This window comes from Dendrobates tinctorius, unplaced genomic scaffold (genome assembly GCF_039654945.1).
Source record: "Dendrobates tinctorius isolate UK_male_01 unplaced genomic scaffold, ASM3965494v1 ptg000084l, whole genome shotgun sequence".
Lineage (NCBI taxonomy): Eukaryota > Metazoa > Chordata > Amphibia > Anura > Dendrobatidae > Dendrobates > Dendrobates tinctorius.
The window spans coordinates 36840089-36858317 of NW_027361752.1; the positions used below are offsets into that span (position 1 = coordinate 36840089).

General features: G+C 42.9%; 1 protein-coding gene across 1 annotated transcript in view; it reads right to left on the minus strand.

The window, feature by feature from the left end:
* Positions 1-16809: 16809 nt before the first annotated feature.
* LTN1 (listerin E3 ubiquitin protein ligase 1) overlaps positions 16810-18229 on the minus strand; it is a 116975-nt gene continuing 115555 nt past the window's right edge. Inside the window, exon 30 of the mRNA XM_073584521.1 lies at positions 16810-17258. Within this exon, the coding sequence (XP_073440622.1) occupies positions 17196-17258 (63 nt within the window). The 3' untranslated portion in view covers positions 16810-17195. The remainder of the gene's footprint in view (positions 17259-18229) is intronic.

Below are 18229 nucleotides of genomic sequence, written 5' to 3' on the forward strand. Positions count from 1 at the left end.
GCTTCCATAAGAGAGAGAAGGAACAGCGCGGAACGAAGGAGTAGGAGAACAGAGAGGAGTTGTGGGTTGGAAGATGAACCCTGCCTATAGGTTCTCAGCGTAAGGCCAGGGCCCGGTCCCTGAGTTTGTATGGACACTTATGGTTCTGCAGCAGACACCGGTGGAGTAGTTGGCTGTAAATGCACTATTCCCATCTAAGACTTGGGACACAACAGCAACACGGATAGAGAGCCGGGATCCAGGAGCATCCCTGAGCAGGCTACAGCTGTCTGTCATACAAGTAAGGTTCTAGGAACATATGACAAGAGGAACTTCAGGGTACCATGGTACTGAAGCTCTTCATACTAAAAGGCGCAATAGAGGAGTCGTTCAGGAAAGGTACATGTTGGCGGAGTGTTGGAGAGGAGAAGCCTAACTTGCCCGGGAGGTTGATTGAGTCTCTGCCCCGGAGGACACGGCACGGAGGCAGGCACCAGTGGTTACCAAGAACTGTGAGTAAAGCGTTGAAACTACAAGCCCTGGTATCCTCCATTCCTTCCTGCGTCCGCCAGCACTGCTACATTCCCTGCACCGGATACTACACCATCAAGGTGTCCCCACATCTACACTGCCCTGGGACAACAGCCCTGCCTGTGGAGGGCTATACCACCATTGCTGCATCCCACTATCTGTCCCGGAGGATCTGTCTGCAGCGTCAGCTTAACATCTCCCTTGCCGAACACCACAGGTAGCGTCACAAACTATTCAATTCCATTGACCACACACCACCATTGACATTGGGTGCCCAGGGCCACGGACCGGGTCACAGCTGCCGTGATACTTTCGCCCTGACACCGGCCCGGTACCGAGTACCCCACAGCCCTGGGAGGGCGACCTACTGACCTTTCAAATAGTTCCTCAGGGGCGGAGCTTGCCTTGTTACTACTTGGTATGTAGGAATTAAAACAATATGAAATAGAAAATCCCTATGTCATGGACAGTGCCCTCCTGACTGCAGTAGGTAAGAACTACTATACATAAGTCATCTGTGCCGCTATTATGCCTCAGTGGCAATACAAATAGTTGCTCGGGGGTGGAGCTTTCCCATATTACTCAATATGTAGGAATTAAAAGAACGTCAGAGAAAATCCCTGTGTCATGTACAGTCCCTTCATTTTTTCAGTAGGTTTAAATATATTAGGAGTTTTGCTTGGAGTTTTCTTTTGAATCAATGATCCAAAAGTTATGGCTCTCCAACTATTGCAAAACTGTAACTGCCCCTTTACTTGGAAATGTAGTTTCACAGCACTTAGGGTATGTGCACACGTTGCAGATTCATCTGCGGATCCGCAGCAGTTTTCCATGGGATGTACAGTACCATGTTATCCTATGGAAAACGAAAAACGCTGTGCACATGCGGCGGAAAAATCTGCGCAGAAATACAGTGGTTTATTTTCCGCAGCATGTCAATTCTTTGTGCGGATTCCGCAGCATTTTTACACCTATTCCATTCTAGGAATCTGCAGGTGTAAAAACACAGGTGAAATCCGCACTAAATCCGCAGGTAAAACGTAGGCATTTTGACCTGCGGATTCTGCAGATTCCGCGTGGAAAAATCGGCACACGAATCCGCAGCGTGTGCACTAGGGTGACCGGATCTCATATGGGGGGGAAAAAAATGTCAGAATCTTGTTCGTCTGGACCCCACAAAACGATTCCCCTTTCCAGATATTGAGATAGCCAAAATTTGAGCTCGATCAAACGACGTTAACCCGTGCCGCTCGTCGCTCAAAGTTTGAAAAAATCCAAATTGAGGTATTTATTTTGCATAGTCTGTTAGACTATAAAGAATGTGACAACAACATTGCAGAAATAGCCCTGACCAAATTTTCGAACCATTTGTGGTATTTGAATGCAGAGTTGGTGGGATTATCGTTTTTTGATCCCACCATTACAGACAATGAAAAGTTGTTAATGGCTAATAAATTGCTCAGTAGCACAGATGAACCATCAGAGCACGCTAACCTACATGAGTTGATAATTTTACATAGTTATCTAATCTATTCTAGAGCTTTTGTTAAAGTAGTTTTTGAAACGTCAGAATATAATGCTCGGCATTTGCTTACAACTTGCAGGACATATTGCTTTTGTTCTTCATCTTTTGTCAGAAGGTCGATAAAGTCGGTTACTTCCTACCTCTTTTAATTTTTCTTTCCTAACTTTTGGATTTACAACCCTAGCGTGCTCTGATGGTTCATCTGTGCTACTGAGCAATTTATTAGCCATTAACAACTTTTCATTGTCTGTAATGGTGGGATCAAAAAACGATAATCCCACCAACTCTGCATTCAAATACCACAAATGGTTCGAAAATTTGGTCAGGGCTATTTCTGCAATGTTGTTGTCACATTCTTTATAGTCTAACAGACTATGCAAAATACCTAAATCTTAAAATACCTCAATTTGGATTTTTTCAAACTTTGAACGACGAGCGGCACGGGTTAACGTCATTTGATCGAGCTCAAATTTTGGCTCTCTCAATATCTGGAAAGGGGAATCGTTTTGTGGGGTCCAGACGGACAAAACTCCGACATCGATTTTTTGCGGTCACCCTAGTGTGCACATACCCTTAGAAAGTTACACGACTACGTTAAAGGAAATTAAAAGAACAATACCCCTGTCCATTATGTGCCTTAAATCCTGCATTTTCATCACTTTTTCCTCTGTAGGCTCTACCTCTTACTTTCAATTGTCTCTGAGCTAGTCGGTGAAGACCAGCTGCTATGGTGTCTCCTATACACAGTATACACTGAGAAAATGAGAGATTCGTGATATCCCGTCTCTATGTAGTATAGTTTCAGAAACAAAGGTAGCATAGCTGACATTATGCAGCAATACTGTGCAGTGTAACTGTGCAATCTAGCACTTGGGTGAAATAAGACAACTACTAGAAAACAGTAGCAGCTAAGCGTGTCTGTGTGTCTCTTGCTCACTTTGCTTTTCACTCTACTCTTTTCTTTTCCTTGTCTTGGGCGTTATAAATTTTAGCAGAATGAAACATTATTTTAGGAGGCAGCAGTAACAAAAAAGTGGCTCATATGTGGACAAAGAAGCTTGCTCATACTATGGTGTTTAGATTTTCTTGTAGTATTACTTCATCCAAAGTTTGTTGGAACAACATTGACTATTATAAATTACTCACTATGGTATGATGAGATGACTCTGTTCGTTCTGTCCCAATCTCAAAAACAAAGCTAACAACTGATTTACAGAAAACAAGAAGTGTCAGTCTGTTGTGTTCTATTCGTCAATGTAAAAACAGGGATATTTTACCATTTTAATAAAAATAAATCTAATTAAAGCAATATGTCATTTATTTAATGATTGTATATTGCCTTTTAGGAATTCAAGTACATTTTCTTCCTTTATTTTTGTAGGGTACAGAATGAGAATATTAATATTCAATCCATACAGAATTAAAAAACAGAATTTGATAACCATTAGACGGATACAATCGCACGCCGTGCATTATGTGATACCCAGTACGGACTGAATCCATCACGCCGTTCCAGCCATTGTTACCAGACACAAGCCTGCATTAATAATAACGGCAAAAGTACAGATGTGTGCTAGACTCGCCGTGAGTAGACGACTTGGGGGGTGGGGGGAATAAAAGGAAGGAGGATATGTTAAAAATAACGATCGCATTCACTTCTATTATTGTTTCATATATTTTACTTGGCAAAGTCTATTGTCAGAGTGCGGATGAGATCATTTTATTTCTTGCTAATAAATCTTATATTGCATTATTCTTCAGTAGCTTCGTACAGGTTTACTTTTTTATGTGAAATTTTAAGCCCTCGCACTATCGATTATCTACAGAATTGACATTAATGGGGTTGTAAGGGAATAGAAAAACATGGCTGTTTTTTTTTTTCAGACGCAGCATCAGTCCCGAGTCCAGACCCTTGGTTGTGTGTGGCAATGCAGCTCATCTCCTCAGCTCATGTCAATTGGGCTGGAGTTGCAAATCCAGACTAGTAATGGGTGAATCTAATCAGTAAAGTCCGGGGTCCATACCGAACACCTTGTGTCTGTGCATCAACCTCAAACATGGACTCTGTCATCTGTGTGACAGTGCAAGAAACACTCGCGGCTGATCAGCGGTAAGTTCATTACTACCGGTCAGAGCGCTGTGGTTCCCACTTTGTCAGATGACAGTGTGTGAGCCAGCTGCTCTGACCGGCGGTAAAAAGGTTATAGCCAGTTGATGTCAGCTAGCATTACAAAGCTGACATCAACCCCACAACTATTACTCCACTTTCAATTGCACCAGGGCAAATGGAGAGCGCAAGGCTAAGCGCCATAATGAATGCGCCATTTATGCAGCAGCTGAGGATTTTAGTCTGGGAGGGGGACAATAACCATGGCACCTTCCTAGACTATTAATTTCAGTCCGCAGCTTTCTGTTTAGCCTTTGCTGGTTATTGATTGTAGGAGGGACCCCATGTAATTTTTTTAGGGGTGGCTCTACAATAACTAGTAAAGACTAAGCAAACAACTTTGAGCTGATATAAATAACATCCATTCAATGCACAAATTCTGGCGCTTAGTCACGCTCTTCCCACTTGCCCTGGTGTAGTGGCAAGTGGGGTAATAGTTGTGGGTTTGATGTCAGCTTTGTAATGTCAGCTGACATCAAGTCCACAGGTTAGTAATGGTAAGGCATCTATAAAAACGCCCCATCACTAAACTCATAGTCTTATTGTAATAAAGACCCAGCAAGAAGAAAGTTCTCTTTTACCCATTTATTTTAAAAAATTAAAAAGCAAAATTATACTCACCTGTCTGACGAGAAGATAATCCACCTATTCCCATGTCTCCTGTAAAAGACAAAAAATATTAAAACACCATATTCCTCACCTGTCCGATCAGAAAATAATTCATATCTATCCCATGACTATCTGGATGATTTGGAGAGCAGTCACATCAGTGATGCGATGGCTCTCCAAGTCAACCAGAACACACTGAGATAGGAGCATGAAAAGCTTATTGATGCCTCTCCATTACTAACCTCTGAGCTTGATGTTAGCTGCCATAAAAAAACTGACATCAACCCCACAACTATAACCCACTTGCCACTGCACCTGAGCAAGTGGTAAGAGCCGGGCAAAGCTCCAGATTTGGTGCATCTAATAGATGCGCCTTTTCTGAGGTGGCTGCAGGTTGCTATTTTCAGGCTGGGGAGGGCCAATATCAATGGCCCCTTCCGAGACTGAGAATACCAGCCCCCATCTGTATGCTTTAGCTTGGCTGGTTGTAAAAAATGGGGCAGACCCCATGCTGTTTTGTTATTTATTTCAATAATAAAAAATATGGCATGGGGCCCCTCTATTTTTGATAACCAGCCAATATAAAGCCGACAGCTTGGGGGTTGCAACCCACAGCTGTCAGCTTTACCTGCACAGGTTATCAAAAACCGAAGGGAACCGATACCATTTTTTAAATTTATTTATTGCACAGGCACCAGCTGATGAAAACTCTCATCAGCTTCACCTGCTCTTGCTGCTATCAGCAAGAGCAGGCGTAGAATAATGAGAATAGTACTCATCAGGCGATGCATTTGACCAGCAGTAACCTTTTTATTGCTGGTCAAAGCTGCTGGTTCACATGTTGTCAACTGACAGTGTGGGAACCACAGCGCTCTGACTGGCGATCTTACTGCTGATTAGAGCTGGTGTTTTCTGTACTGTCACGCAGATGACAGAATGGGAAACATTGGATGTGCGGGCTCCTCATTCACCTGAATGGAGTCCCCTCTCTTCCCTACTCTACTGATCTCTATGATGCGCGACTTCCAAACTAATATGCTTTACGACAGGTATGTAAGCATAAGAAAGGTCAGAAATTATAGTTTGTGCAGTATAGGAGAGTGTAGTGAGCATGCTCTGTGCCAGGTGAAGAGGTCACTAGGCGGCATAGATTTGGAGTGAGGAAGCGCCGTTTTCTCAAACTTCTAGCAAAGAAAGAGGAAAATTGGATAGCACATGGAGGGTGCACAAATGGCATCTGAGTGCTGGATAATTATTTCATTGACCTAAACAATTGCATTAGCGAGCTTAATTCATGACAGGAATCAAAATCGAACATGTCTCTGTGATTTGACGCAAAACACTTGGTCTGCAAAAACAACACATGAAACAGCACCATAGACCATTTTGGGTATGTGGTCTATCCGTAAGTTTCCACCACTACCTCGGTCTTTATTGTTTGACTTGCAGCACGCTGATAGCACTACAGGCATTTGCTGTGCACAGCAGGTTTGCTGATATAAACGGCACAAACCGTCGCGCTCAGTGATCAGCCCTGCAAGACAAAGAACAGAAATCGGGGCAGAGGGAGAGGCTCTATGTGACTGCAGCCTTGTGAATCCTCACATCATGTGCACTGTAGGTTTTCCGATGCTGTGAAGTCTAGTGACCGCAGGCATGCAAATTGCATTTTTTGCAGCCGCATTCCAACTAGACTTGCACATCTAGCTGGCACCTGACTGTATGTATGAAGATCGCACTGGCAAATAGTCACAGTACGCGAGAGGTGAGGATTCACAAGTTTGCAGTCACTTAAAGGGGTTCTCCAGCCTTAGGGTCACTCTAATTGACTAGAGCTAATAGGAAGCAGGAAGAGGTCAACCCCAGGTTGCACAACTGTATAATAGGGTAGTAAAACAAATCCTTCACTTTTGAGGCTCTCCAAGTCCTCTCCAGAACCTTATGTTTGCCCGTTTTACTGGCATCTAACAAATCAATTGTATGTATGTACGGTTCCATGCTCTCTACTATAACCCACCCCTTGACAGAAGCCATTTTAACAAAATTAGTCCTCACCCCGTGCAATGAATAAAGGACAAGATACAGGCGGCAATAAACACATTTTCAGTAGTGTACAGTCATGGCCAAAAGTTTTGAGAATGACACAGATATTAATTTTTACAAAGTCTACTGCTTCATTTTTTCTAATGGCAATTTGCATATACTCCAGAATGTTATAAAGAGTGATCAGCTTAGCAGCAATTACTTGCAAAGTCAATATTTGCCTAGAAAATTAACTTTATCCCCCAAAACACATTTCAACATCATTGCAGCCCTGCCTTAAAAGGACCAGCTAACATCGTTTCAGTGATTGCTCCATTAACACAGGTGTGAGTGATGATGAGGACAGGGCTGGAGATCAATCTGTCATGATTAAGAATGACACCACTGGACACTTTAAAAGAAGGCTGGTACTTGGCATCATTGTTTCTCTTCTGTTAACCATGGTTATCTCTAAAGAAACACGTGCAGTCATCATTGCACTGCACAAAAATGGCCTAACAGGGAAGAGTATCACAGCTAGAAAGATTGCACCTCAGTCAACAATCTATCGCATCATCAAGAACTTCAAGGAGAGAGGTTCCCTTGTTGCCAAAAAGGCTCCAGGGCGCCCAAGAAAGACCAGCAAGCGCCAGGACCGTCTCTTAAAAGTGTTTCAGCTGCGGGATCGGGCTACCAGCAGTGCAGAGCTTGCTCAGGAATGGCAGCAGGCAGGTGTGAGTGCATCTGCACGCACTGTGAGGCGGAGACTCTTGGAGCAAGGCCTGGTCTCAAGGAGGGCAGCAAAGAAGCCACTTCTCTCCAGAAAAAACATCATGGACAGACTGATATTCTGCAAGAGGTACAGGGAGTGGACTGATGAGGACTGGGGTAAAGTCATTTTCTCTGATGAATCCCCTTTTCGATTGTTTGGGACATCTGGAAAACGGCTTATTCGGAGACCAGGTGTGCACTACCACCAGTCTTGTCTCATGCCAACTGTCAAGCATCCTGAAACCATTCATGTGTGGGGTTGCTGCTCAGCCAAGGGAATGGGCTCTCTCTCAGTCTTGCCTAAAACACAGCCATGAATAAAGAATGGCACCAGAATGTCCTCCAAGAGCAACGTCTCCCAACCGTCCAAGAGCAGTTTGGCTATCAACAATGCCTTTTTCAACATGATGGAGCACCTTGCCATAAAGCAAAGGTGATAACTAAATGGCTCAGGGAACAAAACATAGAGATTTTGGGACCATGGCCTGGAAACTCCCCAGATCTTAATCCCATTGAGAACTTGTGGTCAATCATCAAGAGACGGGTGAACAAGCAAAAACCTTCAAATTCAGACAAAATAAAAGCATTGATTTTGCAAGAATGGACTGCTATCAGTCAGGATTTGATCCAGAAGTTGATTGAGTGCATGCCAGGGAGAATTGCTGAGGTCCTGAAGAAGAAGGGTCAACACTGCAAATATTGACTTGCTGCATTAACTCATTCTAACTGTCAATATAACCTTTTGTTACTCATAATATGATTGCAATTATATTTCTGTATGTGATAAAAACATCTGACAAACACACATAAAAACCAGAGGGCAGCAGATCATGTGAAAATATAATATTTGTGTCATTCTCAAAACTTTTGGCCATGACTGTAGCTTAGAATTACTAACAAATGAGTTGTGCCAAGTCTAGACAAAACTCTACGAAAAGCTCAGAGGAATGATGATTTCCACTCGGAAATATCAGCTGCACCTTCTTCTACTCTTCTAAATTTGGGCACAGTTGGCACAGATGTCCACAATTACCTTCCACATAGGACCAGTATTTATTGTAGATACACCTGCAGAACATTTCACTAGCTTATTGGCACTGTAACTGAAGAAGACCCCAAGAAAGAATTGCATGTGCACCGTCAACCAGATTGGTCCTGGGTGGAAGAGTTGCAGATGTCTCTCCCGTGGACAGCTTCAGCACCGGCCGAGCCTGAGAGAATATTTCTTGTCCTATCCATAAAGTTCTGGTGAAGTGATGGACGCACAGTAACAAACCTTACACATTCGGGGCTTGTACTGTAATGAGATGTGATCCCATGTGTGTTTCTTTTACACTCCCTGACAGAAGTTATGTCGCTTATCTATGTTATGTAAATAAAAGCTTATAACCCGACGTTAAATTCATCCATTGGTTGTATAAATTATTCTTTTGAAAGCTGAAACCCTCCGAAATGTGGTTTAGGTTAAGAAAATAAATTGGCATCAATGCAGAAATATTGATCATTTAATGGACACGGAATGGTCAGGTTTTGGCAAGACAAAAGTTTTGTCGCCTGGTCATATAATGCATCCAGTCCTAGTTTACATCCTCACCTGTGCTCAGTAAATGATTGATTAGTGGGTGTGTATAAAAAGAAACCCAGCACCCCAGACCTTCACTTGAGCTGCAACTTGAGCTCCGACAACATGCCAAAAATCCACCCTGCGACCAAAGCCTGGATTATCAAGAGGCTGAAGACCAGATCCACTGCAGAGGTGGCTGGCACCTTTAATGTGTCTCAGCGTCAAGTACAAAGAATTAAAAAAGATTCAAAGAGACTGGAGATGTGTTTGACAAGCCCAGGTCCGGCAGACCCCGCAAGACAACTGCTCAGGAGGAACGTTTGTTGGTTAGAAAATCCAAAGCAAGCCCCTCTTCCACTGCAGCAGAGCTCCAACAGGCCTGGTCACCTCAAGTCCCTGTGTCAACTAGAACAGTTTGTAGGATTCTGTCTCGAAATGGCCTGCATGGTCGAATCAGTGCCCAGAAGCCAGCACTAAACAAAAGGCAAATAAAAAACCGTGTGGCATTTGCAAAGTCCCACAGCCTGCTAAACAGATGGACTCTGGAAAACTGGCAGAAGGTGGATTTCTCTGATGAATCTTCAGTAGAATTACACCACAGCTGCCACAAACACTGCAGGAGACCTACTGGAGCCCGTATGGATCCAAAACACACCCAGAAAAGTTAAATTTGGTGATGGAAAGATCATAGTCTGGGGTTAAATTCAGTATGGGGGTGTGCGAAACATTTGCAAGGTGGAAGGCAATATGAATAGCCTAAAATATCAAGAAGTATTAGCTACATCTTATATTCCAAATCATAAAAGGGGTCAAATTCTGCAGCAGGATGGTGCTCCATCTCATACATCTATCTCTACAACAAAGTTCCTCCAGGCAAAAAAGATGAAGGTGCTCAAGGACTGGCCAGCCCAGTCACCAGACATGAACATCATTGAGCATGTTTGGGGTAGGATGAAAGAGGAAGCTTGGAAGACAAAATCAGAGAATCTAGATGAACTCTGGGAGGCATGTAAGACTGCATTCTTTGCCATTCCTGATGACTTCATTAATAAATTGTATGAATCATTGTTGAACCGCATGGATGCAGTCCTTCAAGCTCATGGAAGTCACACAAAATATTAAATATGACGCTAAATAGCACCACAACTTCATTCACCAAGGTTATGCAACAAATATTTGTATTTTAAGCTATTTGTTTGAATATCAGGCGCACGAATTTTGGCTCATCTTTCATCGTTTTTAAGAAATCTCAAGATGGAAGAGGCCAGGAGCCATTTGGTGAGCTGCATTTCTTGCTACATGTTCACAGACTTACCAGTGGAAAAGCCAAACTTCACATGCCACAAATGCAAGCTTGTGTCCCTGTTGGAGGAAAAGTTGCAAAATCTCGAAGAGAGGTTGGCTACGTTGAAGATCATTAAGGAAGGTGAAGAGTTCTTGGACAGAGCAGAATTATCTCTTCATGTTACAGAAAGAGAAGAAATTCGAAGTGCACCTGAAGAAACAGAGGTATGGAGACATGTGACCCAGAGAAGCAGGAGGATCAGGAGGCAGTCAGCACCCATACTGCTCAGAAACCAGTACCAGGCTCTCACGCAGGAAAATGATGAAGAAATACATCAGGATAAGACTTTGCCAACAAACAGCAACCTTGTACGCCTTCAGAGTCCTCCTGGATGGAGAAAGAAAAATGTTGTGAAGAAGAAACGGAGAGTGGTGGTCATGGGGGATTCCCTGTTGAGAGGAACAGAGGCCGCTATCTGCAGACCGGATATAACTTCAAGAGAAATGTGCTGTCTTCCAGGTGCAAAAATTAAAGATGTGTCTGACAGGATATCAGGACTCTTCAGACCTACAGATGACTACCCATTCCTGCTACTACATGTGGGGACAAATGACACCGCAAGAAACGACCTGGAAACCATCTGCAGAGACTTTGAAGACTTAGGCAAGAAAGTGAAAGAACTGGGAGCGCAGGTGGTCTTCTCTTCCATCCTCCCAGTGGATGGCCATGGAACAAGGAGGTGGAATAAGATTCTGCAGGTGAACAACTGGCTACGTCGATGGTGCCGTCAGCAACGATTTGGATTTCTGGATCACGGAGTGAACTACTTATACGATGGACTACTTGCTAGAGATGGGGTGCACCTTACGAAGACTGGAAAGCATGTATTTGGAAGTCGCCTTGCTACACTTGTAAGGAGAGCTTTAAACTAGAACAACATGGGAAGGGAAGCAAAAGACCAGAAAAAGCCATACACCTGACAAATGCTATTGAGAACTCTGCTAATAGAAGTGGAAAGGAAGAACAAAGACGAAAGAATCTAATTAATAAAAATATTGGAGAAAGAGAAACCAATCACAAACTAAAATGTTTCTATACTAATGCACAAAGCATGGGCAACAAACAAGGAGAATTGGAACTACTAACACAGGAAAAGAAATATGATGTCATTGGAATCACTGAAACTTGGTGGGACGATACACATGATTGGAATACAAGACTAGAAGGATACAACTTATTTGCAAGAAACAGACTTGATAAACGAGGAGGGGGTGTTGCATTGTATGTTAGAAACGCATATATCTGCACAGAGATTGAAGCTTCAGAGACTGGGAGTTCTGTGGAAACTGTTTGGGTAAGAATACAAGGACAGAACAATGGAAAGGACACCATTGTAGGCATTTACTACAGGCCGCCTGTGCAAGCTGAAGATATGGATGAACTCTTTATGCATCAAATGGCCAAGTTCTCCAAAAAATATGACATAGTTGTCATGGGAGATTTCAACTATCCAGACATTTGTTGGGAATCTCTCTCAGGCAAAACTAACAGGTCAAGGAAATTCTTATCCTCTCTTGCTGACAACTTTATCTTCCAAAAGGTAGGGGAGAAAACAAGGGGAACTGCTACCTTGGATCTAATCCTTATAAACAGGGAGGAAATGGTTGAGGAGGTAAAAGTGGCTGGGACCCTAGGAGGTAGCGACCATGCTATTTTAGAATTTTGGATAACTAGAGGCGGAAGACCTGTGAAGACTCAGACGTCAAGGTTAGATTTCAGAAAGGCAGATTTTAAGGGATTCAGAAAGATAATTGGAGGAATCCAATGGCTGGATATCCTTAAAGACAAAAATGTCCAGGAAGGATGGGAAATCTTGAAAAATGAAATTCTCAAAGCACAGTTGTTAACAATTCCGAAAAGAGGGAAGAATAGGAAGCATTTAAGGAAACCAGGATGGGTGAACACAGAACTTAAGCACATGCTAAAAAGGAAGAAAAAAATGTTTATAAAATGGAAAGAGGGAGGCATATCTAAAGAATATAATGCTGTCTGCAGAATCTGCAGGGCACAAATCAGATTAGCTAAAGCTGAAAATGAATTGAGGCTTGCAAGAGATGTCAAAAGCAATAATAAAGGATTTTGGGGATATGTCAAAAGTAAAAGAAAAGTCAAAGATGCTATAGGATTTTTACAGGATGAAAATGATGAAATGGTAAGACAGGATGTTGAGAAGGCTGAACTTTTAAATTCCTATTTTGCATCTGTTTTCTCACAGAAAGGAAATGTAACACCAACTGTTATTCACTGTCCTATTAAGGGAATAGAAGAATCCAGGATATCTATAAACAGAAAGATAGTGAGGAAACACTTAGCTAACCTAAATGAATTCAAGTCTCCAGGTCCAGATGAATTACACCCCAGAGTACTGAAGGAGATAGCAGAAGAAATTTCTGAACCACTCTCCATAATCTTTGAAAATTCTTGGAGAACAGGAGAAGTGCCAGAAGACTGGAGAAGAGCAAATGTTGTTCCTATCTTCAAAAAGGGGAAGAAGGTGGACCCAGGCAACTATAGGCCGGTGAGTCTGACTTCTATACCAGGAAAGATCTTTGAACAAATTATTAAACAACATGTAAGTCAATACCTGGATAAGAATGAAGTGATCAAACAGAGTCAGCATGGGTTTGTAACTAATAAGTCATGTCAGACTAACTTAATTTCCTTCTATGACGGTATCACTGATTGGGTGGATCAAGGAAATGCTGTAGATATAGTATATCTTGACTTCAGCAAAGCATTTGACAAAGTCTCTCATACAATCCTTATTGAAAAAATGACTAAGTATGGAATGGACAAGGCAACTGTTAGGTGGATTCATAGCTGGCTTAGTGATCGGACCCAAAGAGTGGTCGTAAATGGCTGCACATCCAGTTGGAAGAATGTCTCAAGTGGGGTACCACAGGGCTCTGTCCTGGGCCCTGTATTGTTCAACATCTTTATCAACGATTTAGATGAAGGAATTGAGGGTAAACTGATTAAATTTGCTGATGACACAAAGCTAGGAGGGATAGCTAATACTAGAGAAGAGAGAGAGAGGATTCAAAAAGATTTAAATAAACTGGAGAAGTGGGCAGTAACTAACAGAATGGTTTTTAACAGGGAGAAATGCAAAGTACTACATCTGGGCAATAAAAATGAAAAAAGCATATATAGAATGGGAGGAATAGGGCTAAGTGACAGCACATGTGAAAAAGACTTGGGTATACTAATAGATCACAGACTGAATATGAGTCAACAGTGTGATGCAGCAGCAAAAAAGGCAAATGCAGTTCTAGGATGTATTAACAGAAGCATACAGTCTAGATCACGTGAAGTCATTATTTCCCTCTACTCCTCTTTGGTCAGACCTCATCTGGAATAGTGTGTCCAGTTTTGGGCACCACATTTTAAAAAAGACATCAACAAACTGGAGCAAGTTCAGAAAAGAGCGACCAGAATGGTGACCGGTCTGCAAACCCTGTCTTATGAGGAAAGGTTGCAGGATTTGGGAATGTTTAGTTTGCAAAAGAGAAGACTGAGAGGAGACTTAATTGCTGTCTACAAATATCTAAAGGGCTGTCACATTGTAGAAGGCTCAACTTTATTCTCATTTGCACAAGGAAAGACTAGAAGCAATGGGATGAAGCTGAATGGGAGGAGACACAGATTAGATATTAGAAAAAACTTTTTGACAGTTAGAGTGATCAATGAGTGGAACAGGCTGCCACGAGAAGTGGCGAGTTCTCCTTCAATGGAAGTCTTCAAACAGAGGCTGGACAGACATCTGACTGGGATGATTTAGCGAATCCTGCTTTGAGCAGGGGGTTGGACCAGATGGCCCAGGAGGTCCCTTCCAACTCTACGATTCTATGATTCTATGATTCTATCACATTACTTTCTGTAGCCGACAAAACTTTTGTCTTGCCAAAACCTGACCATTCTGTGTCCATTATATAATCAATATATCTGCATTGATGCCAATTTATTTTCTTAACCTAAACCACATTTCGGAGGGTTTCAGCTTTCAAAAGAATAATTTATACAACCAATGGATGAATTTAACGTCAGGTTATATAAGCTTTTATTTACATAACATGGATAAGCGACATAACTTCTGTCAGGGAGTGTATAGGAGAGCAAGCAGAGATCTTCACATCCATGAGAAATTGAAGCAGACCGTATACTGAATAACTGTAGATTTATAATATTTATGATGAACAAAAAAAATATAAAAGGCAACTTGATTCTGCTCTCATTTTTCATGATCTGAGCTCAAAGATCTAAGACTTTTTCTATGTACACTAGAGGCCTTTTTCTTTCAAGTATTCTTCACACGTGTGCTAGTGAGCTCGTCTCCTAATCTGTTAGTGAACTCTTCTCCTAATCTGGGTTAGTGAGCTCTTCTCCTAATCTGTGTTCGTGAGCTCTTCTCCTAATCTGTGTTAGGCTAGTTTCACATTAGCGCTTTATAGCACAGCGACGGCCTGCGCACGGCCGCCAAGCCCCGCCCCCTGCCCGCCCCTTCCGGTCATCGCCGCCTTCTAGCGCACATGGGCGCTTGTGATCTGCGCACCCCATCTTTAGCATATGGTGCGCAGATCGTGCGCTGGCCGTGCGCTAGCAGGATTTTGCCGTGCGCTGCGCACTTTTGAAGGTGCGCTGTGCGCGCCGAAATGCAACATGCTGCGTTCGGCGCACCTTCAAAAGTGCGCAGCGCACGGCAAAATCCTGCTAGCGCATGGCCAGCGCACGATCTGCGCACCCTATGCTAAAGATAGGGTGTGCAGATCGCAAGCGCCCATGTGCGCTAGAAGGCGGCGATGACCGGAAGGGGCGGGCAGGGAGCCGGGAGGGGGCGGGGCTTAGCGGCGGCCGTGCGCAGGCCGTCGCTGCTCTATAAAGCGCTAATGTGAAACTAGCCTTAGTGAGCTCTTCTAATGTGGGTTAGTGAGCTCTTCTCCTAATGTGGGTTAGTGAGCGCTTCTCCTAATGTGGGTTAGTGAGCGCTTCTCCTAATCTGTGTTAGTGAGCGCTTCTCCTAATCTGTTAGTGAGCTCTTCTAATCTGTGTTAGTGAGCTCTTCTCCTAATCTGTTAGTGAGCTCTTCTCCTAATCTGTTAGTGAGCTCTTCTCCTAATCTGTTAGTGAGCTCTTCTCCTAATCTGTGTTAGTGAGCGCTTCTCCTAATCTGTGTTAGTGAGCGCTTCTCCTAATCTGTGTTAGTGAGCGCTTCTCCTAATCTGTGTTAGTGAGCGCTTCTCCTAATCTGTGTTAGTGAGCGCTTCTCCTAATTTGTGTTAATGAGCTCTTCTCCTAATCTGGGTTAGTGAGCTCTTCTCCTAATCTGGGTTAGTGAGCGCTTCTCCTAATCTGTGTTAGTGAGCTCTTCTCCTAATCTGTGTTAGTGAGCTCTTCTCCTAATCTGTGTTAGTGAGCTCTTCTCCTAATCTGTGTTAGTGAGCTCTTCTCCTAATCTGTGTGAGTGCTTCTCCTAATCTGTGTTAGTGAGCGCTTCTCCTAATCTGTGTTATAGTGAGCGCTTCTCCTAATCTGTGTTAGTGAGCGCTTCTCCTAATTTGTGTTAATGAGCTCTTCTCCTAATCTGGGTTAGTGAGCTCTTCTCCTAATCTGGGTTAGTGAGCTCTTCTCCTAATCTGGGTTAGTGAGCGCTTCTCCTAATCTGGGTTAGTGAGCTCTTCTCCTAATCTGGGTTAGTGAGCTCTTCTCCTAATCTGGGTTAGTGAGCTTTTCTCCTAATCTGGGTTAGTGAGCTCTTCTCCTAATCTGGGTTAGTGAGCTCTTCTCCTAATCTGGGTTAGTGAGCTCTTCTCCTTTACCTACATAATCCATCCACCTCACAGGTGTGACAGATGCTGATCAGACACGATTATTGCACAGGTGTGCCTTAGGCTGCCACAATAACAGGCCACTCTAATATGTACAGTGTTACAGTATAGGGAAGGGCCGGGGGGAGGTGGGGTGTCAGAAAACCAGTCACTATCTGGTGTGACCACCATTTGCAACACATCTCCTTCCCACAGAGCTGATCAGGTTGATTGTGGCCGGTGTGGGATGTTTTTCCTCTCCTCTTCTATGGCTGTGTGAAATTGCTGGATATCGGCAGGAACGTGAATACCTTGTCATATACACCGATCCAGAGCATCCCAAACATAATCAATGGCTGACATGTCTGGCGAGTATATTGGCTGTGCTAGATCTTCGCAAAGCCATTGAAGAGAAATGGAGCAACTTAAAAACCTTAGCATATATCCTAAGGTTCTTACATTTGATTTATGCAGAATTATTAAAACGACAGAGAGCATTAAACAATTTTATTCCAATATTTTATTTCTATATTTTTATTTAAAATAATTTTCATTTCCAAACATCCAGCAACATTTACAAGAATCGCGACTTCTAATGCACGTTATTATAAAATGCAAATGTTCTGCATTTCCTCCGATCAAAACTGACACTTAGTGTCAGAAGTCCGATTTATCCTTTGTGTGATCCATCACGGCCAATCCTGCACAGAAGATTATAGCCCATCCTGATGGTGAGATGAGGGGGGAAAAAAAAAAAAAAAAAATGAGATCATCACTTTTTCGTGGACAGGAGACAATTAAATAGATTAGTCAATGTAGCGACTGAAAATGTCACACAAGGTCCTCGCCGGATTACATGGGTGCTCCTCGGGCCGCTTTCAGAAGAACGTCTCTCTGCACAGGGGACATGTAGACTTGTTGCTTGAAGTAAACCACTTGTACTGAAAAGATAAAAAATACAGAATTATTTATCTTGCAAAGCAAGCAAGAAATGTCTCCAATGGAAACACAACTTTTTGTTTTGTATCCCATTATCACTGTGTAAATTGGCAAATTTGCCATTTTAGGACTGTGAGAACAGAACGTCGTAAACAAGAGGCTGGAGCAAAATCTCTAAGTGCCGCTCAGTCGGGATGGTAAATTATTTCCTGTGTTTTTAATTTAAGGAGGCTTTAAGTCTCCTCATCCCGGCATGTCATTCTCCGCAAGGAGAAACTATACTTCTTGGATAGCGGTCAGACGCCTCTCTCACAGCCAAACCAGATCTCACACTTTGCACTGACGAGGGGCGGTACCCCGAAACAGTGTCTGCAAATTGAGATTCTGTTTTTTGGCTTTTATCCTCAGTCATGTGACAAGGCTCGTTAAAGGGATGACATTGACTTTTAGGATCGCTACTTCCAATAGGTGGCTCTAGAGTTCTAGTCCTCTTCCTCTCTGAAGAGACAATTTGCATAATTTAAAGGAGGAAAATTCTCCAATCAACCCATTACACCTTCAGGCAACTATAATAAATCTCGTGAGACACAGAGCTGCGAGTAATCACTGCAGGGAAACACGTGTCCTCTAAGGATTCCCTCCTTATCTAGAAGTCTTTTCATCCCTTTGATAAGTCGTCCTAGACATAAACAAAACAGACTTATATTCAATGGTAGAAAAATATGGGAGTAGAAGAGCCGTCTGTAATATGGAGTGTGACTGCGATACAAGGGGGAGCTGCAAAACCTCATTCCTAAATGCCGGTTCCATGAGATCATTCATGGATTTCTATTGTCCTTCTATGAGGAAGACCAGATTGTCAGGAAGACAAAGGCTGAAAAAACCAAATAACGAGCTACGGGGTGATAAATGCAATCTAATGAAGTGTATCTAAGGGGTACTTCACACTAAACGAGATCGCTGAAGAGTCACC